At 55.8% G+C, this 26395-nt stretch overlaps 1 protein-coding gene across 3 annotated transcripts in view; it reads right to left on the reverse strand.

Annotated features, from left to right (window-relative positions):
* PEPD (peptidase D) overlaps positions 1–26395 on the reverse strand; it is a gene marked incomplete at its 5' end in the record, with an annotated part of 116758 nt that overhangs the window by 18526 nt on the left and 71837 nt on the right. For all 3 annotated transcript variants that reach the window (XM_079723907.1, XM_079723906.1, XM_079723905.1), the window contains 2 exons: positions 4353–4430; positions 5891–5959. In XM_079723907.1, the coding sequence (XP_079580033.1) occupies positions 4353–4430; positions 5891–5959 (147 nt within the window). The remainder of the gene's footprint in view (positions 1–4352; positions 4431–5890; positions 5960–26395) is intronic.

Raw genomic sequence — 26395 nt, forward strand, 5'->3', positions numbered from 1 at the left:
CGGCTCACCACCCACCTCTGCCCCTGGGCAACCCAGGCCAGGGCATCCTTCGACTGGGGCAGCTAGAAGGCTCTGATAAGGGCCACAGGGCACGCTACCCCAGGAACCACTCCTCCGCCACCTGATCAGATGGTGGGAGAGGGAGGAGGTGGCAGGTGAGGAGTGGTGTCCCAGCTGTTTTCCAAATCAGACCCCACTGGACGCAGACCCTGGACCCTCCCTACCTCTGCCTCCTGGGGTGTGCCTGCTGGGCCCAGAGGAGACGGGGAGTCTAGCGCAAGCGTGGGTCCAACTCTGGGTGCACTACTTCCTTGGAGACTTAAACATGGACAGTGGTGCTCCCTGGTGGCCCATGGGCAGGGCACCAGCCCTCGGTGCTTCTACCCACCTTTTGAGACTCTGGTTTCCAAAGCCCAGGCTGGTTCTGGGAGGAGAGGGCAGTGCGTGAGGACTCAGAGGACCATCACCCCAGCCACTCCTGTGCTCAGAGCCAGCGGGTCAGGACTGACTTGGTGGTGAGGGGTTCTCCTGGGGCTCCCACCCAGGAAGGGCCTTCGATGACGCTCGACACCGTCCCGTGTGAGCTCGGCAAGGGCATTAATTAGAAGCGCGCCACACTTCTGTTATCCTGTTTTAGAAGGTCTGCCTGTTTGCCTTAAGATGAAAACAGCAGCTAACGGCTTCTCTAGGACAGCAACTTGGTGACGGGGCTCATGGTGAACCCTGAGGGCCACAGCAGGAAAGGGCTCTCAGAGGCAACAGCAAAGCCCCGAGAGGCCCCACAAGAGGCCTTGTGCCTCCGAACCAGCCAAGAGGGAGGAACGTGGGGACCTGAGGCCACGTCAAAGTCTAGTTCCCCACCCCGGGATCCATGCAGAGCAAGCGGGGCAGCATCCAGCCGAGGTAAATGGCGGGGGGCTGGCGTGGTGCGAGGAGTGGTCCCCAAAATCCTCTTCTCAGCTCTCGGGTGATGCGTCTGATGTGGAGTAAGAACCAGCGCGTCTAACGTACGGGGCCCTGATTTCCCGGCCCAGCTCCCGGGAGGTGCCTGGTTTTAGAAGGACAGAGGAGTTGACGGTGGCCCTGGTCGGCTACATGCTCCACCTGGCACGCGCCTCGAGGACAGTTTGGGGGCTGAAAACACAGAGCAGGCAACCACGTGACTGGAGAGCTGGGCCCGGCACATGCTCTGCTGGTGGCTCTCGCCTCCAGTCTCCGTCCTGGAAGCAGCTGCTGGAAGGCGGGCCTCAGGGGCACAGGTGTGCTGCTGGCTCTGGGAATGTCGCTGTGTTGCAGCTCTCTCCCGCCAAGAGCCACCTGTGCCGGGCTCCACACTCAACGTTTTGCCCTCATTATCCCAGTCCTCAGAGCTGGGTGCTGTCTTTCTCCCAACGATGGATGGAGAAACTGAGGCTCAGAGGGGTGGCCATTCAGCTAGGGAGGGGGAGGGCAGGGACTTGAACTGGGGACCTTCTGTGTTCATCATCACACATCTGGGACCAGAGGGAGAGGGATGGGAAGGGCTGGCTGCCCCTCGGCACCCACTCCTCACTTTCTCCAGCAGCGTCTGACTGTCCTGGACCAGCTCCGGCCCCCAAAGAGCCCCACTCCTAAATGTTAAACTATCTCTGGGGCATTTTCACCCGACATCAAGGAACTGAGACCCAGAGCGTATCACCCGATGGGCACCTGGAAAATAGTCATGGCTCTGGGAGACACTCAGCTTCAGGAAAAATTCTGCACTATGCTTATATTTTGGTTTTGTACCTTATGATGAAGTGCTGTGAATTTTATGTTGGGATAACAGAGTGCTTTATTATTTACCAAACACAGTAGGCGCCTGGCAGATCAATTTCAATAAAACAATGGATTATAAATGCCGCCAGCAACCTGGCAGTAGCAGTAATCAACAAAACATGTTGTTCTAAATGCTGCATAATAAATTGACTATAATAAACTCATAATTATTCTACTGGCTACATTTCAAAGTTAGCACTAGAAAAATAAAATCACCAGCTTGGGCTTGGCATTAACAACCATGGGATTCCCTGGATCGCTCCTGTCTCTAAAGCTGCAACCAAGAGACACAGGTGCCACACACTGCCCAGGAGGGTTGAGGCCACAGCATCTGGATGTGTGGAGGCGGCCTGCTGCATGGCACCCCTGGTCAGCCAGGCCCCACCGTGCCAAGGGCCCCCGGAGCCAGCCTCTCATGGGGGGAGGACTGTCTTAGGACACATAAAGAGAAGAGAGGAGAAGCAGTCCTTTCCTCTGGGCCGTGACAAACTCACAGAGAAGAAAGACTCAGAGCCACATGGCCCTGCTGCAGAACACCCGACAGGGACAGCTGGGGCCTGCTGGTGTGGCTGGGGTCTGCCTCTGCCTGGGGACTGGGTTCCCACGTCCTGGCCCAGCCAGAAGGCGCCGCAGAGTCAAAAGCGTTAGGAAAGGTTCTAGGAAGCGTGAGTCCCTGAAGACACCAGGCGATCTTCCTTTGGGGCCACCAAAGGGCAGACCCCCCCCACCAACTTTCCTTAGTCTCCAGCTGAGTCACGCCGGAGGCAGCCGACCCCACCCCCAAATCCTCTGGCTCTGCACCTGGACACGCTCCTGTGTCTCAGTGACCTTGCCTACACGTTGTGGGGGGAGGGGAGGGGAGGGGAAGACCCACACTTCATAGGCTCAAGGTGAGCAAATCTACATAAAGAGCTGTCCCTGGCGCCAGGCATAGGGGAGAACCCTGTCAAAGTGGCTGCACGCCCTTGGCCCCTGTGCCAGGAAGGGCGTTAGACACTCTGGGGATGGGGGGGCTGTGGTGAGCGGCAGTGGCCTCTGTGTCCACATGGGGTGTCCCCCTCTGCGTGCTCCCGTCCCTGTCCTGCTGGCCCAGGCCCCTGAGAGAGCGTGTGTCCACCCAGCACTTGTGGTCCCAACGGGTCCCTGCTGCTGCCCAGTGCAGTGCCAAGTGCTGTGTGCTATCTCCACCGACAGCAAGTAAACTGAGGCTCAGAGTGGGAATTAAGAGGCTTTGTTTCCTCCTAGAAGGCTGAGCTGGGCTCCTGCCAACAGGGGCCTGGACCAGAACATCCATCCAGCTCCTGACCCTGGGTGAGTGAACACCGCAGCCAGTGGGTGCCTGGTGCACCCTGCAGCAGGGGCACCCTGGGCTTGGGCGGGTTTCTGAAAACACTGTGCAGTGACAGCTCAGAAGCGGGCATCTCTTGGCTCATGTCCCCCGGTGGCTGTGGGCCAGGGAACCCCAGGTGCAGCCTTACCCACTCCCTGTGCGAGGCTGGTTCCTGGCCAGTGTTGCGGGCAGGACCAGAATGCCAGCTCGGGGATGGAGCCTAGCAGGGCACGTGTACGACCCGAGAGGGGGCGGGGCACTGGCGGGAAGCAGCGCAATGGAGCCTGGCTCAGGTGCCTTAGCAACAGGAGGGAAAGGCACCAAAGGACCAGGTGGGACAGTGCGCACCCCTCCTGCCCTCATCTGCGGGTCGGTGACCACAGCAAGATGTCTGCAGGCCAAGACAGGTGGTCCCGTGGGGCTGGTGGCCTCTGGACGGCTCTCGGGAGCCCTTGGCAGCCTGGACTGGCCCTGCCTGACATCTGGGTGGTGGAGAGAACAGGCGGGCAGTGCGAGTGCCCGTGAGCGGAGGACGGGGCCGGTCCAGGTCAGTGAGGCGCCCACAGGCCCCTGCCAAGGCCAGAGAGGCTACCCAAGAGAGGGGCGCGTATGCCCAGTATGAGCCCTACACACTGGGGTCTGGGAGCAGGGTCTGCGACTCCGCCTGCTGGGCACAGTCCATCGGAGGGCTGGAGGCTGTGGGTCCTGCCCACGTCTGCTTAGTCACGGCTCCATGGGGAGCGGGGAGCACGTCACACTGTGCTCAGCAAAGCCCTGCCGACAGCCTTGAGGGCCAAGCACCACCTCTGATCTCCTGAATCAATGGCCGCTCGTGCCAAGGAGTCTTGAGGCAGGAGCTGGCAGGTTCAGAGGGCGGGGGACTCCCTAGGGGTCTTCTCTGCTCCGAACTGCGATGCCAGAGAAGCAAGCGTCGTGGGTGCTGGGAGACGGTGCAGGCCCTCCTCTGAGGTGGCGCGTCACCCGCACAACACAGGGCCCCCGTTCCCCTCTCTCAGGGCCTCCCTGGTCCTGGAGAGGAGGCTACATGTAGGCCAAAGCCTTGGCAGAGAAGTCTGGACCCAGAGCAACGGGAGGACCTCACCGTGGTCAGCCTTCTCAGGGTGGGACCAAGAGGCCGTGGGCAGCCACCTTTGGGGTTGAGGCCCACCACAGCCCCGCTGTTCACGTGCAGAACCCGGGCAGCTCGGGGGCTGGCCTCACTCACCACATGTCTCCGTCCTGGATGGTCTTGTCGTTGGGGGCCCCGGCGTGTCCGTAGTGCAGCACGGCCGAGTTCTCACCACTGCAGGGTACCAGGGGGAGGTCAACAGCTCATCCTCACCCAGAAGGCCCCGAGCGCTAGCACCCCAACTCCCTGCCCCAAGGGCAGTACTGTCCCCCTTGCAGCAGGGGCCCAGGGCCGCTGGACCAGGTCCACAGCCTGAGGTGGGGGTGAGGGTCAAGGCAGCCCTGGCATATTGCAGTCACACAGCTCTTGGCCAACCACTGGGCTCCTGGCGGTGGCACTGGCAGCGCTCCCTTGGCTGAGGCTGTTCGGGTAGGTGGCCTTGGCGCTGGGGATGTGGGCCTGATGTGGGAGCGAGGGCCTGCGGGCCCGGGGAAGGGACTCCAAAGAAGCCCTTATTTCCTGGTGACTAGCAGAGAGGGGAGGCCCAGTGGGAAGGGCCAGGCTGTGTCAGGGGGCTGCCATGGAGGTCTGCCAGGCCAGGGCCACAGACGGTGAGCCAGTGGCTCCTTAGCCCCTCTGCTTGAGAACACTTCCCTAATGAGAGATGCCTTTAAAAAAAAAAAGACTTTTAAGTCTGTCAAAAGAAAAAAAAAAAACCCACTGGGTGTAATATTTATGGCCCTGTTTGGGAGTCTTAGGAATCATAAAAGTAGAAATAATGATTTTTCTCTCTATCTACCAGAGAAGAACACTTCCAAGGACTGAGATGTTCACATGTATTATTCATGTGCCGAGGACGTGCACATCAGCAGAGCTGCCGGCTCCATCCTGGCTGGACAGAGGCCAGACCCTCTGACCCAAGGGGACAGCACAAGGAGACTAGATGCGGTGAGCCTGGGGGATGGGGGGCCGCCCACACCCAGGACGTGCCCCTCAAAGCCACACGGCAGTGCACACTCACGGCCATGAGCTGCCCCTATACTCGTGGTCATTTCTACCCTGTGCCTCTAAAGCACACCCGGCCAAGTGCGGGTGACACACAGGACGGACACAGAGCCTCCGCCCCCAGCCACAACGTGCCACACACAAACACGCCTACAGTGACACCCTGCACGACAGAGCCCCAGACCCACCCACGGCTGTGCTGTTCCCCACACGGCCACACACACGCAAAACCACAGCCTCCGGCACTGATACAGCTCCTTCTGCACCGCCTGCACACAGAAGCTGGCACAGCCTGAGGTCACGGCCCGGTCCCCCCATGCTGGGAGCGTGCCTGTGTGGAGGGGGCGAGGAAGGCCAGCCCCAGGAGGAGCAGCCAGCCGGAGACGGGGAGGGAGGGCACGGCAGCGGGCAGGCCGGCTCCCCTCCTCAGCCGGCACTGCCCAGGATGGGCAGAAGCAACCTCTGCTCCCAGAGCCTTAGGAGGGGAGAGCGACTTCTAAGGCTTAGGTGGGCACTGCCTCGGGCATGGGAGCAACAGGTGCGTTTAAGCTGGGAGGCCGGTGGGGTCCCCTCACTTTCCCTAACCTCCTCCCGTGAGCATTCCCATGTGGCCCAGGTGGCGCGCTTACCTGCCGCAGATGCAGGTGTAGGAGCTGTGGCGCATGCCGCCCCGGGAGAAGCAGTAGTGCTCGAAGAGGCTGCGGGGGAAGGAAGACACGTCAGAGTAGAGTCACTGGAGCACGCACGCCCCCCACCCCCGTGCAAATCTTCAGCCCAGGCCCTGCTCAGCTGCGCCTGCAGGAAGGCCTGAACTCCCCAGTGTGGATCTGTGGCTGGTAGCCTGTAGTCCACAGGCCGCCGAAGCACAGAGGTCAGCGCGGAGAGGGGACAAGGCTGGAAGAGCTCGCCACTTCCAGTGCCACGGCGCTGCCCAGCCTTTGAGGCCCATCAGGAAGACAGCCCTGGTTCCGCAGGGAGATGGGCTGGGGCAGGGGCCACCTGCCTCTGCAGGGCTGGAGGGGGCGTCTCCCTGTGACTCCCTTCTCCAGTGGCCACATCCTCCCACACGAGGAGGGGCTGGATGCACAGCCAGGGAGGGACGAGAGCTCTCCCAGCCCCAGTGTTGGACTCACCCAGGTCCTGAGCCTGAGCCCAGGGAGGGGCGCAGGGAAAAGAGAGCGGGAACCACTGGGCTCTGGCCTAGAGGACGGGGTTGAGGGGCAGGTCCGTGTGCAGATGGAGCAAGGCAGGGCAGGCTCCAGGGAGGGGGAGAAAGGCAGGGTCTGGGGGCAGGCCCAGCTTTTCCCTACTTGTGCCAAGTAGCAAACCGGTTGGCCCCCTGGACGAGCTCCCACCTGGAGAAGGGGAGGCCCGGAGAAGGTCTAGAGGGAACGACGAGACCTCAGGGCAGGTCGCCGGTGGCCCACCCTTAGGCTGAGCCCAGACAGAGCCAGAGCCAGGGGAGGCCTCCAGGAGCTCGGAGGTCAGCAGAGCCTGGCAAGCCCCGGGGTGTGACGGAGGTCAGCGGATGAGCCACTGCCACATCAACACCATACGAGCAGTGCTGAACCCTTGGGAGACCACACTGCCAACAGCTCTGGAGATGCCAGGACCCTGCCCCTCCCCCCACCGTACACTGCAGGACCTGGGGGGGTGGGGGTGGGAGATCATCTGGGCGTGGGACTCGGCGCTCCAAGGCCCCGGCCTCTGCAGAACCCAGCCGGGGGCGGGGGGGCAGGCAACGGTGGGGGGCTGCCCTCACCCCCTCCCTGAGGCCTGGGCAAGAGCTCGGGTCCAGCCTTCTGGATGGCCTTGGTTGAGAAGCAGGTCCAGGTGGACCCCACTCTACCCACTGACTGCCAGGGCAGGGAAGATCGACCACAGGGCTGTGCTCAGAACACCAAGGCTGCCCGTGGGCACACTAAGTGACAATCCTGCCCTGCATGTTCTAGGCCTATTTTAGAGCACGTCTGAACGGAGGAGTCTAATCCTCCAGGCACTGTAAACACAAATTATGCATAACTGTTATGATTCGGTATTAAGGAACTGTTACGCAGGAACGGCTCTGCTGTATTCAGTCAGCTTGCAGACCTGCTTTACAAATCCCACAGAGTAATTGGGCATCTGCAAGTGAAATAGTTCCTCAGCACAAAGAATGTGAGGAACTGCCCAGGGAGGTGAGGAAAGCCACGCAAGGCATCAGCTGCCCCTGTATTCATGGCGGGAGCGCTCAGGCGGCTGCCCCCGACTCCAGCCTCGGTCTCTCCGAGGCCACAGGACGGCCAGGCCAAGTCAGGGCCCTGAGGCGTCTCCACACCGCCCACCCAGACAATGGGGCCTCAGACACTGGGACTCCACACAGCAGCCCACGGTGAGTGGGGGACGCCGACAGGCCACGGAGCCACAGGGCTCCCTGAGCCTTGGGGGACGATGCCCGACCCAGACAGAAGCAGGGCTCTGGGGGCAGCAGCCACTCTCCAGGTGATGGGGACAGCAGGGGACAGGCAGAGGGGTGGTGAATGTGCATATCAGGAGGTTCAGCCTGGGGAAACGGGGTGGCATCGGTTCCCCCACCTGCAGCCAGTCTCAGAAGCAGGTGTTTCCCTAACCTGTAATCTACTCAGTAGAAACAGCCTTCATCGCATGCCTTGGCTTCTAAGTAAAAAGCCTTTGAAAGGCATGACTCACAGAAGCACCAGACTAAGGAACGGCCGACCCAGTTTTCATCTGCAAACTGCGGCCCGGATTGCCTCTGTCAGCCACACGATCCCACACCCACAAGGAAGAGCTGGAAAGAGGAGGGGAAACGCCACGTGCTGGAAATTCACGCTCCCTTAAAAGGGTTTAATTAAGTCCTTCAAGCTGGACTTGAGCATCTGATTTTGTTTCGAATGAACCTGTCTGACATGATACAAGAACAAACGGATGCTCTAGTGGCATAACACGTGGACTCGACGGGCGGCGTTTTTTGCTCACACACCTCAAGGGCCCCTCTCCCAGGGACCTCAGCCTTGGGCCGTGGACACGCAAAGGCGCCCAAGTTCTGGGGCAAGTGTAGTGGCCCAGGACCCTGAGTCCGACATATTTCTGATTCTCAAGGCATGGGGAGTAAGGATGCTCCAAACTGGGGCCACAGGTTCTACGTGAGGCTCCCGTACAGCCCGGTCAGAGCTCGGCAAGAACAGGCCTGGAAGACAGACCGCAGCAGCAGAGGCACCCCATTCCCACTAGATGGCTTACAGACCAGGCAGCAACGGGAGGACACTTCATAAAGACCCACTAGACCTTTACGGAGAATATGGCAAACTGTGAACCAGGTGAGGGTCCAGCTGACGCATAACCTGAGGGGCTGACTACTGATGACACACATCTATGGTCGAATTCGGCTGTGAGCTACCAATCAGCCCCTTGGGAGCCACAATGAGATGAAGGTAGAGTATGCAGCCAAAAGCCTTCCTACCCCCAACACTCAGAGGTGCTGATTAAAAATCATAAGCAGAGCCACATCCACAGGACAAAAGGAAAGTGAGGCCAGCAGAGAAGAGGAAGCTGCTGGTCTTGCTAACCTGGAGGCCTTGGCATTCGTTGCCATGTGGGGGCAGTGAGAAGGCCCCAGACAAACCAGAGGTAGGGGGCCAGAACTGAGAGCCCTCCCCAACATAAAGCTGGGGGCTGCACAGGGATGCACAGCCTTGGAGCAAATGCACCAGCACCACAGGAGGCAATCAGGAAGCTTCCTGGGCTCTGGGAAAAAAATAATGAACGTTCCCTCAGAATTCGCAGCATAGGTCTGTCCTCCATGGGGTTCAGGTTCAAGTGTGAACGACCTGTATGGTTTGGAAACCCTGAAGCCAGGAAACTAACAAAAAACTTGGTCCCTGACTGGTGATACCTGGAGCCAAATTGACAAAGCCAAACTGAGCAGCCACACTCTCAACCCAGGCAGGAGAGCCACGATCTGCCACAATCTCTGCATGTGCACACACACGTGTGGACACACATGCACATACGTCTACACACACATGCAAGTACATATACACATATATATACACACACCCCACACACTGAAGATGAGCTCACAGTCTGCAAATAGTCCACAAGAGCTGTCAGACACAGCAAGCAGCAGGCTAGACCCTCCCAGGACTTCCGATAAAAGAACCATCAGATAGAGACTATAAACACATATTAGATAATTAACACCTAAAAGTACAGTATGAAAACACAGCAGGCAGATTTTACGAAGAGTCACAAGAGAACTGCTAGAAATGACTGGTCTATCCATAAGAGGGCAGCAGACAGAAAGACAGGCAGAAGCGTCGGCAGCCCCAGAGACCAGCCCCGCCTGCCCTTTCAGACAATCGGCCTCTCACGTGCAGCGTGAGGGTCAGGTGGGCCTCACCACCCCAGCTTCCTCCTGCTCACCTGGACGGAGGATGGGCGGGGGGCACTCCGGCCACGCACATGGCCCACAGCCTCCCAGAGCAGCAGGAGGGGCTTCCTGACGAGCAGAGGGAAGGGCGGGGTCTGCCCAAAGCCCCGCCACCGGCCTTGCGGTGGTCCCTGAAGCTCCCCGACATGGCCATCCCTCTAACGCTCTTGCCTATAAATTTTTCCCAAGCAAGACACAGGTAGAAAATGCTTTGTATCCAGGCATAAATGAGAACCTTTAAGTAACCTGGAGAGTCCGTGCTGTGAATAACGACGTTGATGGGGTTCCTGTAGCGACAGTGTGGCAGGCCCATCCGTCAGTGCCTGGAGAGGGGTTAACAGGGCAGGGGCAGCAGATTCCAAGGCCCAGATCTCCGGGGACAGTACTGCTGGGACTCCCCAGGTGCCCACAAGTCCAGCCCATGGAGCCTTCCTGGCCGCATGGCTTAGCTTCTGCCCTCTGAGGTGTATCATCTGATGAGGAGACAGCCGCAGCCCCGCAAAAAAATGCATTAGCTGCCCAAGGTTATGGCAGAAGGGCTGCCCCAGGCAGCAAGGGTCGCCAAACCCTCAGTGCGAGCATCAGCGCCAGCAGACGGGGCCAGCCAGGGAGGTCAGCAGGGGCTGTGGGTGGCACCAGCCACCTCGTTCCCTCCCAGGTTGGGCCTCGATGCATATCAGGTTCCCAGGAGGCCGAGCCAGGAACAGGAGCGTGCAAGAGAAGATGGGCACGGTGGTGGAGGCCACCTGGACGAGCAGAGGGTCTCGGAGGGGAGGCGGTTAGGACACAGGGTCACGAAGGTGAGCAGGGCCAGAGCGTGAGGGCCTTCTTGCGGGAGGGGGTTCCGGGACTCGGTGGTAGACCAGGGGGCTGCCCTGTCCCCCTCCTTCCCCAGGCCCCCCGGTGAAGAAGGATGCAGAGCGCTCCAGGGAGCCACCACGGAGAGGCTCCGAGCATGCTTTAAAAGAGCAAGTAGCCTTCACACGGAACGACATCAAGAAGGGACGGATTTCAAGCCTTGGATAAACCCAGAAAGGCATTATTAATAAAAACCAGTGCTCACAGAACAGCTTCGTGGCCCAGCCTGCACCGATGCAGCACCACCAGGGACAAAGGACCACCTGCAACCCTGGCTGGATGGGGGATGCTGCCGCCTTCTCACCCAGGACCTCCCACAGGCCTGGCCAGAGAGAAAGACCCAACAGCTACCTGCAGCGTTTGGCGTTTAGGACAATCCTTCAGGGGAGGAGAGGGTTTCCTACTTTGCTGATGAGGAAACTGCAGGTCAGTGTGGTGATGTGCTGTGGTCAGGAAAGCCCTCAAAAGAGTCCCTTTGAGCCCCGATGCCTCTAAACCTCACATCTGTCAGCGGTGGGGGCACTTGGCGGGGCAAGACTCTCTGTTCCCCAAACACCACTGGCGGATGATGCTGTGCTATGTCTTCCAGGGCCCTGGACTCTAGTCTGTGCATGGGGCCCAGACTGAGCGGGAAAGGGCCTGCCAGGACAAATGGTCCACCGATTCCAGGGACGGTGCACCAGGCCAGCCTGTGGAAAGCAGGAGCTGGTGCTCCAGGAGAGGCCGCCGGGGTGCAGAGATCCTGGAAGGGGAAAGCTCGCCTGCCACAGGCAAGGGCAGCGTACAGACGGCGGTGGTCAGGGCATGAGGAGAGGCAGTGCCAGGGAGAAGCCACTCTCTCTCTCCGCCAGAGCGGCCTTATCAAGGTATGAGATAATTAGCATTTTAATTGGATACTTGGGAATTCTGAATTGCCTATCTTGTATGAGACATAACTGAGGACATAACATGACATTCAATTAACAAATATTCCCCTTTATTCTTGACGTGCTCCATTAGGTGGAGTTCCTCAGTATCAATTCTGGGATAAAGCACTACATCCTTTCAGCTGGCAAAGCCCTGGCTACATCAGACTGCTAATAAACTTCAGCCGTGTGTGTGTGTGTGTGTGCGTGTGTGTGTGTGTGTGTGTGTGTGTGTGTGTAAGAGATTTTAGAAATTTTCTACACAAAGGGAAAAAAATTAAAATCATCCATAATCTTATCTCCCAGAAACAATCTCTATCAAATATTTTGTTGAACATCCTTCCAGACAATATTTTTAGTGCATAAACACAGATTTTTAAAATAATAATTAACTAAACTTTTAAAAAGTCACCTCTTGACTGAAGTCTGACATACATACAGAAAAGGACCAGAATCATAAGGGCTCGGCACAATGGCCTGTCACAAAGTGAGCATCTCTGTGCCCAGAGGCCCCTGCCTGTCAGTCCTCCTGCCCACGGGGAGCCTGACTTCCAAGACCACAGGTTAGATTTGCCTGTTTTTGAACTTGATGTAAATGGAATAAAAAACCAAGACCTCTTTGAGTCTGGCTTCTTCCACGGCTCCGCATCACGCCGGTGAACCACCCCCCATGGTGGGTCACTGTCATTTGTTCCTTCCGCTGGCAGTGTTCCGCCGGGTGAGTGTGTCCCAGTCTTCTGTTGGTGAGCATGCCTGCTGTTTCCAGATTGTAGCCGTCATGAATAGTGCTGCCGAGGACCTTGTGCAGTCTTCAAGGGCACGTGCACACACATCCCCCACCGAGCACACAGCCAGGATGTGTCGCTGGATTCTGTGTAGGTTCAGCTTTAGCAGATAAAGCCCATCTTTCCAGGTAACTGGATCTATGTATTCACTGGCCTCTTCCACTTCATACCTGTGCATGGGGCCCAACTGAGCTGAAGGGAGTCTGCAAGGACCAATGGCCCCACCCAGCCCAGGATGAGGGCTGGAATGTGCCAGGGAAGAGTCCTAAAGCAAGAACGTTGTTCCCTGTCAACAGATACGTGTTTCCACTATGCCCAGAATCTGACACTTCTCCCCACTGCCTGCCCCTGGTGCAGGCCACCCTCTTCTCTTAAAGATGGTGACAGTGCCTGGTCGATGGTGACAGTGGTGGAGCTGGCTCCCCTGCCTCAGCCCTCAGCCCCTACAGAGTGTGCTCCTTTAAAAATGTACGTAGGCCCCCAGGACTCCTGTGCTCAAACCCTGCCTTCCCATGAGCAGACTGCCTCCCTCTCGTTCCCCCATCTTCTCTCACTTCCCAGTCTGCCTCCTTGCTACTCATGGGACCACCAGCCAAGCTCCCAGCTCAGGGCCACCAGATGAGCCCTGTTCTCTCTGCCTGGAACGTCTGTCCCACAGGTCCACAGCTTGTTCTCTCTCCTTTGGGCTTCTCCTTCATGTTTCCTACTTAAGGACAACTGTCCTGAGCCCCCTGGGTAAAGAATACCCCCCATCCATCCATCCATCCTCTCTCACCTCCCATTAGGCTGGGTTTTGTCTATTCTGTTCACCGCAGAATCCCCAGAGCCTGGAATAGTGCCTGGCACACAGGAAGCTTTCAGTACATCTGTTGAGTGACGGAATAAGTGAATGGTTGCATGAGCAGGACCGCAGCCTATAATTTACCTAACCGATTTCATGCTGTTAGATATCTAGGTTGCTTCCACCTCCGTGTTACGATGGACACCCGTGGCCATATGCCTTTTCACTATCTTCGGGCTAAATTCCTAGAAGGAGAATTCCTGAGCATCTGCAGTTTTGAGTCTCAGGGCACGTTCTGCCAAAAGGACCCCAGAAAGCTCATGAGTATTTTCAGGGTCCTGAGACGTGTACCATGGGGCCTGTTTGCCACTGGACTGTGAATCTGGTAGGCAAAACAAAAAGGATTTCATTGTCTCATTAACTGGCAAGTTTGGACATGTGTATGTGTTTATTTCCTCATATTTCTTCCTTTCTGAATGGCCTGCTTCTATTTTAGAAAACGGAATGTTCATCTTTTTCTTACAGATCTTTAAGGGATTTATCTATGAAGGATACTAGCTAGTGGTTTTGACCATCACCTACGTGGCAAGCAGCTGGCCTGTTCTGACCCTCTCCAGCTCCTTTGTCTGGAAAAAAGAACGGGATGCCTGGGGCAGGAGCTGCAGACACAGGCAGGGCAGTACCGGTGCCCAGGATGGTGACTACACACAGGAGAATGAAACCTGGATCTCACAGCACATGGCTCAAGTGGGAAATCCTAGATCTGTAGATCCAGACCTCTTTGGGGCTGGCACTCTCCAGCAAGTGAGAGGCCCCAGCTTTGGAAGGGCCTGGAAGAAGCATGTAAACACAGGCACAATTTGCCAACTGTTCTCTGCCTTCCTCAGAGACCAGCATCTGCTCTCATCTGACTCAATCGAACTAGTCCTTGCCGATGTCAACAAGAACACCTTTCTGGGCCCCAAACCCAAAACTCCCCCTTTAAAAATGCACCAGGTCGCCCTAGGAATCAGCCAGGGAGGATCAAACTGCAGGACCAGGAGGCGGTGGAGGGAGATAATCCTCGTTCACCACGATCTAGAGCCTACTTTCCCTCCAAGGGATGCCAGCACCCCCTCCTCCCCTCCCCGGGAAGGTGCAGGGCCGGGAAGCCCATACACAGGGAGTCTTCCTGGGGAGTGGAGGGAAGGGATTTTCTTTGAGCTAGTGTTTCCCAAAGCATGACATGCGTCCATGAGACGACATTACGGGATGGGGTACACTGATAAACATGTGTGAGTCACCTTCCTGCAAATTATACTGGGTTTCACTCATGACAGGAACACAAAGCTTTCTTTGAAAAGATATCTCAAGAAAAAAGTAAATAAACTATTAGGCACATAATGCAAGGATTTGGCAGAAGTTCTCTGAAGAAAAGCCTGTTTTTAGCTCTGGGTGGGAGGACAGTCCAGAAGCTCCCCGTCCCCAAACGTCCTCCAAATCTGCCAGTCTTTGGAAAACAGCTGGTGCGAGGACTCCAAGAGAACCTAGGCTCTTTCCAGTGCCCCCACCTGCTCCTGTCCCCAGCTCAGCAGCCTTGGACACCAGGCTAGTGTGGACCCTGGGGACAAAGGCCAAATGGGCCCTCTGTCCTTAGCACCGGGGATGCCGAGGGGTCTCAGGGAACAAAGCCACCTCCAGCAAACGTAGTTGCCGAGGGCCTCGGACAAGCAGATGCCAAGCTCTTAACCACAATGCTCTGTTCCCCTACCAAGTACAGGCGAGTGACGAATTCCCTTTAGCCCAGAATCCTGGCTGGAGTCTCGCTTGGCAATGTTTCTACCTTCCTTTATTTAATAGCTCCTCAAAAGGCCGGGGCATTGACAGGGCCTGGTCAGGGCAATGACTGTCTGTCTGGGGCCCACTCGGGACCACGGTTGTATAGCACCTTGGGTGCCGGGCAGCTGCCCGACTCCAGCCTGGGGTATCCTTGGCGGTACCACCTGCTACAACTCTCCCCACTCCATGAGTTCCCCTCCCATCCCCAGTGGAAGAAACAAAACCTGGAATCTTCCACCAAACAGGTGCTTCCTAAATGCTAATCCTGCAGGAGACAAGGGCCCCGGATTCTACCCAGTGCAGGTAGGACAGGATGACTAACCCTTATTCCTGAATTTCTCTGGGCTTTGCTTTCTGAATCCCTCTAGGGTGTTGTGTTTTGTTTCTACAGAGCCCAGTGCTACTTTATTTCCAAACATCGAATTCCTTTCTCAGCCTTATAATCTTAAAATATTTCACAAAAGTGTCATATCAGATAGAACTTTCTTTGGAAAGTTCTATCACTGCCTTTCTAACGTGGCAGTCCCAAGCACTGGTTCCCTCTCCCCAGGCCGGCTCTGGCTCTGAGCAGTCCCCTGTGGCCCTCATCTTCTGAGGGGCCGAGCCGCAGCTGGGCCCTGGCTTATTCTGGTTCTTCTTCTGGTCTCGTGTCCACATCCTCCCTCCCAGCTGCCCTCGGCTCAAGGCTCTGAGGGTAGACGAGGAACAGCAGGTGGGGCCCAAGCCAGGCCCACCTGCATACAAACCCCTCTAGTGTTAAACACAGGGCACCGAAGACAGGGAACTGCTCATCCGGGCGGTAAGTGTGCAGCAGCAGGCTGGGATCACCCCTAGGCTGGAGGGACCCAGGGAGCTGCGCCCCTGCAGCCCAGGATTGCAGGCCACCTGCAGGAAGCGAGAACCATAGGTGCTCCACCAGGCAACCGCTACCCCAGGTTCCTGCGACATGATGTGTCTTCTTCGAGAAGGCTCTCCCAAGCCCCCAGGAGCCACAAAGCCCAGGTCGAAGTCAAAACAGCAGTGGATGGAGGCCCAGACACTGTCCGACAGGGCCCGGGGACCCTTGGTGGAAACGGCCCTTCCCACCCTGCATGTGGCTGTGCTTTTTGGCAGTGTATCGGCTGTTTGGTGTGAGCTGCCGAAGACCCCTCTTCTAATGAGCTTTCCCATCCTCACTCACGACTCCAACGTTATTTTAGTCACAATTGGCTGAAGAAACAACAGAGGACTCTACTTATCACTGTGAAAGTCGTCATCCACTAAAGACGATAAATGGGGGGTGCACTCATGCTGCCCCTGGAGAAAGATCAGCCCTGAAAAGAGGAGGTGCTGCCGGTGTGGACACTCTGCAAGCACGGGGCGGGGGGGGGGGTAGAGCGAGGCTTGGTCTGGCCAGGGGTGTCTCCAGTGCAGCGGGGGCCGCGTCGGTGCTCCCGCGGGAACTCATCAGTGGGGCCTCAGCCGAGGCCCAGCGAAGACACGGTCGGAGAATGATGCCACCTTCCATTGCCACAGCGCTCCCCACTGTCCCCAAGCTGCTGCAGGATGTCCACTCTGGCTCCAAGGGGACGGGAGAGGTGATTTAAGAATTCACGCCCATGCTCTGAACCTTTCTCCAACTGACACCCCAGAGTTGCAGGGCAGGCTCCTAAAAGTACAACTCTAACCCCCATGAATTAAATATTTTGGTAACTTAAACCTACGTATCAACAGCTAATTAACAAGGGCTAAGTCCTCTGGTGACAGGGTGATTAAACTGTTTTTGAAATAATCCATTTTTAATTAAAATGCTACCCTCTTTTGGTTTCTGGATAGATTCAGAACAAAGCCTTAACAGATGTCTTGTTTTAAAATGCACATTATATAAAGCCAATAATTAGAAGAATTCATGCTTTTAATTATATTTTAATAATTCTTTGCCTGTTGATGCGAAGTTAAGTGATCTTTCTTCATGGTACTAATGCTGCTAACCAAAGCCAGCCGACAAGTAGCAGGAATTCTTCTGGGTGTGAAATCCCATTTCAGGGAGCAAAGGTACTTGCAGGGACTCTTCGGATGGCAATCTCATTACAATGAACTGCCTGGTCTGGAAGCGCTCGCCCGGCTCCCGGCCTGTAAGAGCCACACTCCAAGGCGGACACACCAGTTATGTGATGAGGGCCTGGGTTTCCCCTTCTGCTGTGTAGCCACCAGGCAGAAAAGTCCCTTGACTTCTCCACTCCCCTCCCTGTACACTGTGCAAAGCATCTCACCAGTGACCTGCAGGAATAACCAAATCACCTGCCAAAATTCAGAAAGCTCACAGAACACAGTGAGGACTTGAGGATGAGGAAGAGGGGGCCACCCCGAGAGGGGTGCCTTCCCACCTGCCACGCTGACCACTGCAGGGGTCACCCTCATACTGGTCAGTGTGCCCTGAGCTCTCCCTCCCAGGCTCCACCTCCAGCACCACCCACTGCCAGCACCCCGTCAGGTGCCCTCTCCCCAGGACCACTGCGGTCCCTCCTCATGGCTCCCCCCAGGCCACCTGGCTACCCTGCTAGCCTTACACAGGTCCCCTCAGGGCCCAGCCAGTAGCCTCCCCCTCCTCTCCCCCATCGAAGTTCTTCATAGGTGAGGCTCCTTCCTCCCCACCTCCTCCCCATCCTCTCTCTCTCTCTCTCTCACACACACACACACGTGCACACCCTCTCATGGCTGTTAGCCTTGCACATGGCTGTGCCACAGTGCCTGCCTTTTCCCCCTCCAGTCTCAGAGGGAACTCCTAGAAGCAGGCCCAAGTCACCCTGTACCCAAGGCTGGGCACGGTGAGGAGAGCACGGTGAGGAGGGCACGGTGAGGGGAGCACGGTGAGGGGAGCACGGTGAGGAGGGCACGGTGAGGGGAGCACGGTGAGGGGAGCACGGTCAGTCCTCAGTAAACATCTGGGGAAAGAGTAACAGACGGCAGGGATGGTTGGCCTGCACATGCCTAATGACCAAAACAGAATGCGCGCACGCGAGCGCGCGCGCGCGCGCGCGCACACACACACACACACACACACACAGCCTCAAGCCCTGCCTGTCTAGGCGGAGCCCCAGGTGGAGACCTGGCCGTGTGCTCACCCCTCCACTTCCTCCTTCTGGGCACATTTTTCAGGCTCCCTGCAGTTAGGCTGGGACCAGGGACTGACTCTCGCCAATGGGAGTACAAGGGGAAGGGACGTGTGCTGCTTCTCAGCAAGACTTTTAAGTGGATGTACGTTCTCTGTGCTTTCTCTCTCCCCTCTCAAAGGGGGCAGCGTTGGGCAATGAAGCAGCCCCTCCCCATGTTTGGAGGAGAGACATGGGGCCACTCAGACCGTAACATGAGCCAGAAATAAACTGTCCCTAGGCTGAGCCACTGAGATCTGTGGTTTTGTTGTTATGGCAGCAAAGGCTATCCTATGCTGACTAACACACATAGGAGTTTAGAATATGGTAAAGGTGAAATTATCAGTCAGTGGGGCAAAGACATTATTCCAAAGACAGGGGATCAACTACTCATTTCAAGAGGGCAAAAGTGCCAGGATCCTTGCTCGCTCACCACTTTAAATGCACTTTAGATAAAGAGTTAACAACTTAAAAATGAAATCACATGGATACATGGATATGCTATACTATACATACCAGCATCAAAATATTTTGTAACTGTACAGAAGATATTTTTTAAAAGAAAATCATAAAAGTAGAAGAAAACATACGCAAATAATTGAATTGTATTGAGGTGCTAGAAACGGTTTATGTAACTATGCAAAAAGCATAAACTATACAAGAAAGCCTCAATTTGACTATTATATTTTTAAATTCCTGTATATCAAATTGGGAAAAATATTTTGACCAACAGAACTGTAACATGAAGAGCCCTGTTATAAAGTGTTCTTGTAGATCAGTAAGTCAACCTACACATGTCAAGAGCAAATTGTGCCAAGGACAGACAAGCCACGAAGGCAAATGCCCAGGGAACACCTGTAAGAGAAGTTTAACCTTGCCAGTAGACAAAGAAGTACAAATAAAGGTGGGATATTACTTTTCCCTTATCAGACTGATAAAGATGATTAATAATAAAAACAGTACTAATTAACTTTACTGTCCGAGTGGGCCCACAGGCACTATGGATGTATATGTATACGTATGTGTGTGTGTGTGTTTGTCCGGCTCGGTAGCTGAGAACTCGGTTTCTGGAGAGAGGCCACCTGGCTCCTCTAAGACCCATCTGTCTACCATGGGATCTTGGGCAGTTCCTTAAAGCCTTCCTGGCTCTGTGTGCTATAAAGCAAAGATGCCATCCCCACCTCACAAGATTAAATGAGAAAATCCCCAGGAAGCCCATAGTATGTGCTCACCAGACACTGACACTGACACCATGCAAGCTGTGTGGGAGAACAACTTTTAGAAGGCAGTTAGGTTTTGTGTATCAAAATCCCCCCCAGAAATTCCATTAGCAGGAATCTACCCCAAAGAGATTATCAGTTAATCACCCAAGAGGTGGATAGATAAGGCTGATCAGCACAGTGTTGTTCACGCTGTAAAGTCAGAAACCACCTGGCCGCCCTGGCAGAGGGCTCGATAAGCGGATTACGGTGCAGCCCCGCAGGTGCAGCGGGTCCTGGTTCACTGACGGGAAGAGATTTCCACTTCACAGAGGAGGAGGGACAACTCCGCCCAGTGTGATCCCAGCAGACCTGAGTCTGTCTGTCTGTGCCCCCAGAGAGATCCAGAACATGACTGCTAAAGCAACAGGGATTAGTGAACCTCTGCATCACAGGATATTTTTCATATCTTCTCTATAATGCTCTGTGCTGACTGAACTTCCTGCTGGCACACATAATATCTTTTTTTTTTTTTTTTTTTTGCAGTATGCGGGCCTCTCACTGTTGTGGCCTGTCCCGTTGCGGAGCACAGGCTCCGGACGTGCTCAGCGGCCACGGCTCACGGGCCCAGCCGCTCCGCGGCACGTGGGATCTTCCCGGACCAGGGCACAAACCCGTGTCCTCTGCATCGGCAGGTGCACTCTCAACCACTGCACCACCAGGGAAGCCTCCATAATATCTTTTTAACCGAGAAAGCTGTTTTCATTTTGAAAATATTTTTTGGAAGAAATGAAAGCTACTTGTTAAAGACCAGCTCCCCTGCAGCCAGCCTTGCCCCACTGGCTCCACCAGGCCTCTTTCCCACGTGGACAGAACGCACACGGCCACAATCCGGGACAATGCTGCGATGCTGCCACGAGGGGTCGCTAGTGCACACCGCCCGCCACCCACACCGAGAACCTTGAGAAGCGCTCAGCCTGGCTTGAGAGATCACAGTTCAGAAACAAACGCTGTAGGAAGGCCCTTTGGTATGGGGTGTGAAGAGTCCAAGCCACAAGAATGTCTGCTTTGAGCCCTGCCTCAAAAGCCCACTTATCTGTCTTCTCTGGAATGGGATTCTGTCTGCGCGAGGAGGCAACCCTCCTGCAGCCTAAGCTGGGGACGTCAGAGACTGGCTGGAAAGCAGCCTCACCTGCTTCCTCTGGCCGCCCACACCATACACACTGCCCTCCGTGGACCACCCCCCCGCACCTCGGGAAACTCACAGGGTTTGGCCTCCCGCTGAGTGGAGGGAGCCAGAGACAGGATGGGGCTGTACATGCAGCTCTGAAGGGCCAAATTAAGAAGCAAATTTGCCCCTGGTGCTGCTACAGGGAAACCCCAGCTCCCCATCTCCCCTGGGAGCAGGAGGACGCTTCTCTGCCCAGGGCACTGAGCTGCTCCGTGGAAGCGAGCCTGCTACTATAAACAGATGCAGCATGCACAGGGAAAACCTCACCTAGGACACAGAAAGCATGACATTCACCAGATGCCCCTGGAAAGAGCACTCAGATCCAGTAAACAGCTCTGATTTGGATGGATTTACATTCACAGCTTCTAAATCCCCAATGCAATGCCTGGGAAGTTGGGGCTCCCTGCACGTGTAACCTGGAGACAGTGGCCCTGATGTTGCCTGAATCAAATGCACACACGTCTCCCGGGAGCCTCTGGTCCCCCTCTGCTGTACCGCCTGCAGCTATGGCTGGGTACATGGCATCAGACCCTCCCGCTCACCTGCCCGCAGCAGGGTGTTCTGGGGGAAGACACCTTCTACCAGCATCCTCCCCCACTCCAGTTCTGGGACAAATGGTGGTCCCCAGGGCCCCAGGAGCTACACGACACTTATATGCGGCTCCTAACCAATTCCACCCCATGTGAATCCAGCTATCTCTCCTGGCCTTCCTTGTCTCAGGCACAGGACAAGCATCATGAGGTCACAAAGTGCCAGCTTCCTCAGAAACTCTAACAACTAGGGAAGAGATTTCTTTATGAAATTTTTGTGGTCTGGTTGCTAGTTCCTGCCTCTTCCAGCATGAGCAGGTGTTTTACCCTCAAATACGGAGCCGAGCGCTCCCTTCCCTGCTGGGCATTCCCACCCCCCCACACACACACACAGGGCACAGAGAGACCCTTCAGACGGTCTTAGAATAATGATGCCCACTTGGTACCTCCAGGGGACTTAACTAATTTATAAGGCAATTTTAATAATAACTATATATTAATTTTACATTCCCCCTTGTTACCTATTTCAGTGACTATGAACAGTTAGGAATTAGGTAATATATTACAACAGGCTTCTGGGGACTTTTTATTAACTAATGTCCCATATTTAAAAACCTTCCTGTCAAATGAGAAACATTAAAAAATGCTGTCCCTTTTATAATTGCTTCTAATAGACTCAATATTCAGGTCCTGGCCTTATCAGACAGCCAGGGCGGTACTTCCCCAAATTACACTTAACTTTTCATTTTCTTTCTGTCAATGGCCAATGGACTAATTCTGAAAACACACAAACGGTCATCTTACCGTGTCAGCCTGTAGCTCCTGAGATGCCTATAAATTTGGAAGGTACAAGGACCACACAGTACAGAGACATGCGGCAGCCTTTCTGCCCAGACCGTCACTGCAACAGCTCTGCTTTTGTAGAGTTGTTTGTTTTGTTTTGGGGGTTGGGGGTAAACCTATTTATTGAAATATACATACAGTAAAACGCACACATCGTAGGTGTCCAGATTGATGAGATTTCACAAATGTACCCTTTAGATCAAGACGCAGAACATTTCTAGTCCCCTGCCAGGTGCCACCGCTGCCCCCTCTCTCTGCCCCCATCTGCTCCTCCATCACCAGTTTTGCCTGTTGGGGAACTTCATGGAATGGAACAATTCTCCTTTCTCTCAACACTGACACCACGGGAGCCGCCTGACCTTGGTCTCGTGTGCAGAGACCTGTGGTTCTCCCCACTCAATGGTACTCATCATGTGAACACACCACAGTCCACCTCCACGGGCGGGCTTTGGGTCCCCGCGGCTTCAGAGAACCCCCAGCCCACGTACACAGTGTTCTCGCGTGTGGCTCTTGGCGTGTCTGCTGTATGCCGAGTGGAACTGTTGGTCGCCAGGTATGGGATGCTCAGCTTTGGTGGACACTGCCAGTCATCCTCCAGTGTCTCTGTTTTTCATGTTTGTTACTTTTTCCCTGGCGGAGAAGAAACTTTCAAGCCCATCGCTTTATGACCTAGAGGCTTGAACCCAAGAGTGAGGCCTCAGAGTGCCTCGCCAGGCCTGGGTCCTGCCTCCCTCGGTCATCTCGGGCAAAGCTGGCAGAAACCGCCTTCTCCTAAAGCCAGACCTACCCTGTGGGATGACGGCACATCTAGCCTTCCCCCCAGCCCCAAAGGTGGGGTCACATGCTCCTGAGAAATGGAGCTGCAAATGGACTCTAACGCTCCCTCATCTACGAGTAGAGACCTCTGCAGAAATGGAAATGTGATTGGGGATGAGGCAGAGGGAGTGAAAAACACAAACCCTTTCAAGTAGGGGAGAAAGGTACCAGCTGGGGGCAACCAGAAGTGGCTGGGAAAGGCCATGCCTTTTTTTTTTTTTTTTTTTTTTTTTTGCGGTACGCGGGCCTCTCACTGCTGTGGCCTCTCCCGTTGCAGAGCACAGGCTCTGGACGCGCAGGCTCAGCGGCCATGGCTCACGGGCCCAGCCGCTCCGCAGCATGCAGGATCCTCCCGGCCCGGGGCACGAACCCGTGTCCCCTGTATCGGCAGGCAGACGCTCAACCACTCGCCACCAGGGAAGCCCGGTCATGCCCTTTGAGTGGCCGCTCGGCCTCGGGAACGGGGTCAGAAAGCAGCAGGAGGAAGCTCAGCAAGTGGCTTGCAAGGTCCAGCCCTTCCTGCTTTGAGTGCAGCCTGAGACAGGGCAGTCAGGGGCCGCGCAGACACCGGACAGGCAAACATTTGAAGATAACCGGAGAGAGGGAGCAGAGAGAGACATCAACTTCCGCAGGGAAGGAGCCCCAGGGTGCAGGCCCACTGCAGCATGAGGGACAGGGACTATCAGAACACAGGCCAGAACTGATGATGAGGGACGAGGAGGGACAGAGGAGGTGGCAGTGGGGGCGGCCAAGTGCAGGCAGTTGAGGTGACAGTTTATGTCCACCCTGCACTTCCAGGCAGAGGAGAGAAGAGGCCCAGCCTCCCAGGGCTGCTGGAAAGCCACCAAGCTGGGAGTCCTTTGTTTTCATTTCCAAATTCAAAGGCCCTGGGCTGGCGTCAGCCAGCATCTGATCCCGACTCAAAGCCACGGCGGGTCCCTGGTGAGCCCAACACAGAGTCTCAGCTGTGCCAGCCTTGGGGAGCTTGGAAAATTAAGGCCCCAGAAGCCAGTTTTAGAAGTTTATGAATAATAAATGCAATTAATGTGATAGAAAACAGAATCTGCAAGCCGAGGGGAGGCCTCGGGATGGGTAACTCAGCAGGTGGCCTCCCTCGTCACTTCCGGCTGCCCAGCCCCTCAGAATGGACAGGTAGTCAGGAGGTGGGGGGTGCCAGGCCCCTCCCTCACCTGGCCACAGCCCAGAACAGTGAACAATTGGGGCCTGGGTCTGGCTGGGAGACAAAGGCCCCCAGAACCCTCTCCCTGGTTCAGCCCCAGGCCGGGTCCACCCTGGTGCTGGGGTCCTGGCTCCAGAGCGTGCCTCTCTGGCCTTGACCACACTTTTGACTAGATGTTGTCACATAAGTGCTGATCCTATGACCCTCCGCTCTCACTCACATCAGCATCCTGGGGGTCCGAATCGCCAAGGGCTGCAGGCTGAGGGCTGCCTCGGGCCCCTCACACCACATTCCCACGGGGTCCCCTGCCTGGTCTTGTGCTAGACCGAGGCCCGTCTGCAGGTCGGTGTCCCCCCCCCCAGAGCTCTCAGCAGGTCCTCTGCCTTCCCAGTGCCTGGCACTGAATATCCCTAACGAACGTCACTGGAGGTAGAGCAGGTGTGGAGGAAGAAAGAGGCTGGCCTCCAGGAAGCAGTGAGGAGGAAGAAAGGTGGGCTCCAGCTGGGGGAGGCGAGGAAAACCTGAAGTCAAACTGGCCCAGAGCTCCCCCGCACTTCTCGGCTCCCAGCCTGGTTTCAGGGCTGCTTCTGGAGAGAGGAGCAGGAGACGGGAGGGGAGGTGGAGGAGGGAAGGGGCGGGAGGGCTCAGGCGGGCAGCCTGCCCAGTGGGCCCCCAGAGCCCCCCCTGGAGGCTAGAGTGAGCCTTCAGCAGCATCTCCCGCTGGCGAGGACAGGCTGCTCCTGACTGACCGAGACCAGCACAATCCAGAGCTCCAGTGCCCCCCAGGCTGAGGAGGCACCTGCCCCTGGCATGGGCCATGAGACTAGTGCCCACCGGGGAGGCCTCGGGGGCTGCCCCAGATGAGGTCACCAGAGAGACTCTGTCCACTAGCCCTGTAGGGACTCAGGGGCCCATCGGTGAAGATGGGTGAGGAATTGCCAGGAAGCTTCTTTCGCTTACTATAAATTGCACCTTTATGGGAAAATCAATGATATTGCCTCCTCGATCTTCCACACTTGTTGCTGGTCTAAAGTAATTACTCCGCAGGGTGACAGGCCAAAACCGGTGATTCCCGAGAGCCCGCCTGCCTCACGCCTGCATCCCAGGAGGGCCCAGGATGGGAAGCTGCTGGGAGAGATTCATCACACCCAGCTCCCCGGCTTGTCCATCAGGTCCCTGGGCAATACCATCCGCACACCTACTATGCACCAGCCGTGACATACTGTGACCACAACAGGATGAGTGAGGCAGACCCAGGCCCTCGTCCACGGAGAGACAGACATTACCTGATTAACTGTGACAGTGGGAAGTTGGGACAAAGCAGAAGCCATGTGAGGGAGAGCACAGCCAAAGTGACGGGACTCACAGGAAGACTTCCTGGAGGAAGGGGTCTGCAGCAGAGGGCAGAGCAAGTGGGAAGTTCAGAGGCGGAGAGAAGCAGGGCATGTGAGAGGAGCAGCAACAAGGCCCGAGGAGGCAGCCAGAGCTCGGGGGGCTCTGACCCTCAGAACGCCTGTGCCGCCCATTCCTGGCACTCTGAACGTTAACTTCTTGAAACAGTCTACTTCTTCCTCTTTCAAGGTTCTTTTAAATGATAGCTTGTTTAGCTACCAACATCAATTGGCCAGCCATTCCATGAACAAATGGTTCTCTGCTTATCTCTGCGTTCAATCACTTTTATTTGTCCCCAAGTATTTGGCAGGAACCAGTTACATCAATAAAGAAACATCAATTTTTAACTGCCACACGATATGCAAAAGCTTCAGATGGATTTTCCATCAGCAAACAGGGTGCCTGGAGGACTATTATTAACAGCCATTAGAGACACACAGGCAGGCCCGGGAGACAGGGCTCTAGATTTAGACCGGATTAAGGAGATGCTGTAGACGCCGGACCTCTCGGCATCATAAATAATGCTGAAATTTTAGACTGTGGCTGAACTCTGTTGTCACAATCGTTCAGGCCATGGTGTGTCTGATGTTGTATAGCAAAATGACACATATCTCTCTCAGCTGCTAAGTGCATAGAGCCCCCAGGAATAAATCCAACCAAATTGCCCAGTACAGGTAAGGAGACATGACATGACGGGGGGCGGGGTGGGGGAGGTGGTATCAGAAGCAACTCAGACAGTGATTTCCAGAGGTGTGTGGGCCGTGTGGAGAGGGGCCTGTTTTCTCGCTGACTCTCACCACTTCCTGTTGTGTCACCTCACTGTTGGAAGAGGTGGGGTTCCCAACCCTCAATAACATGTGGGGTCTGATACCCAGCTCTCCCCAACAACCACCACGTCGCAGCAGAGCCAATGACATGGGCAGAAAAAAAATAACGCAGGAAGAATGATGGAGTGAAGCGTCTAACTGTGAAATATAAGGAGAAAAGTGCGTTAAAGCCATGAGTGATCCTCCCGGACAGCTGGAAATCGCCCTCCACGTCCCGCTGGCTGGCCCACTGCCCAAAGGCAAGCCCCCAAGGATGTCACCAACCAGCAAGACTTTGTGCAATGTCCAGAAACTGGTGAGGGCGCTCAGAGGGCAGCCCTGGGGGCTCTGGGCTTCTGGCACAGACACTCGGCTGGGTACAGGGTGAACAGACCCATCTGCCCCTGGGCCTGGAAAATAACTGTCCCAG

This window comes from Hyperoodon ampullatus (assembly GCF_949752795.1).
Source record: "Hyperoodon ampullatus genome assembly, chromosome: 18".
In the NCBI taxonomy this organism is placed as follows: domain Eukaryota; kingdom Metazoa; phylum Chordata; class Mammalia; order Artiodactyla; family Ziphiidae; genus Hyperoodon; species Hyperoodon ampullatus.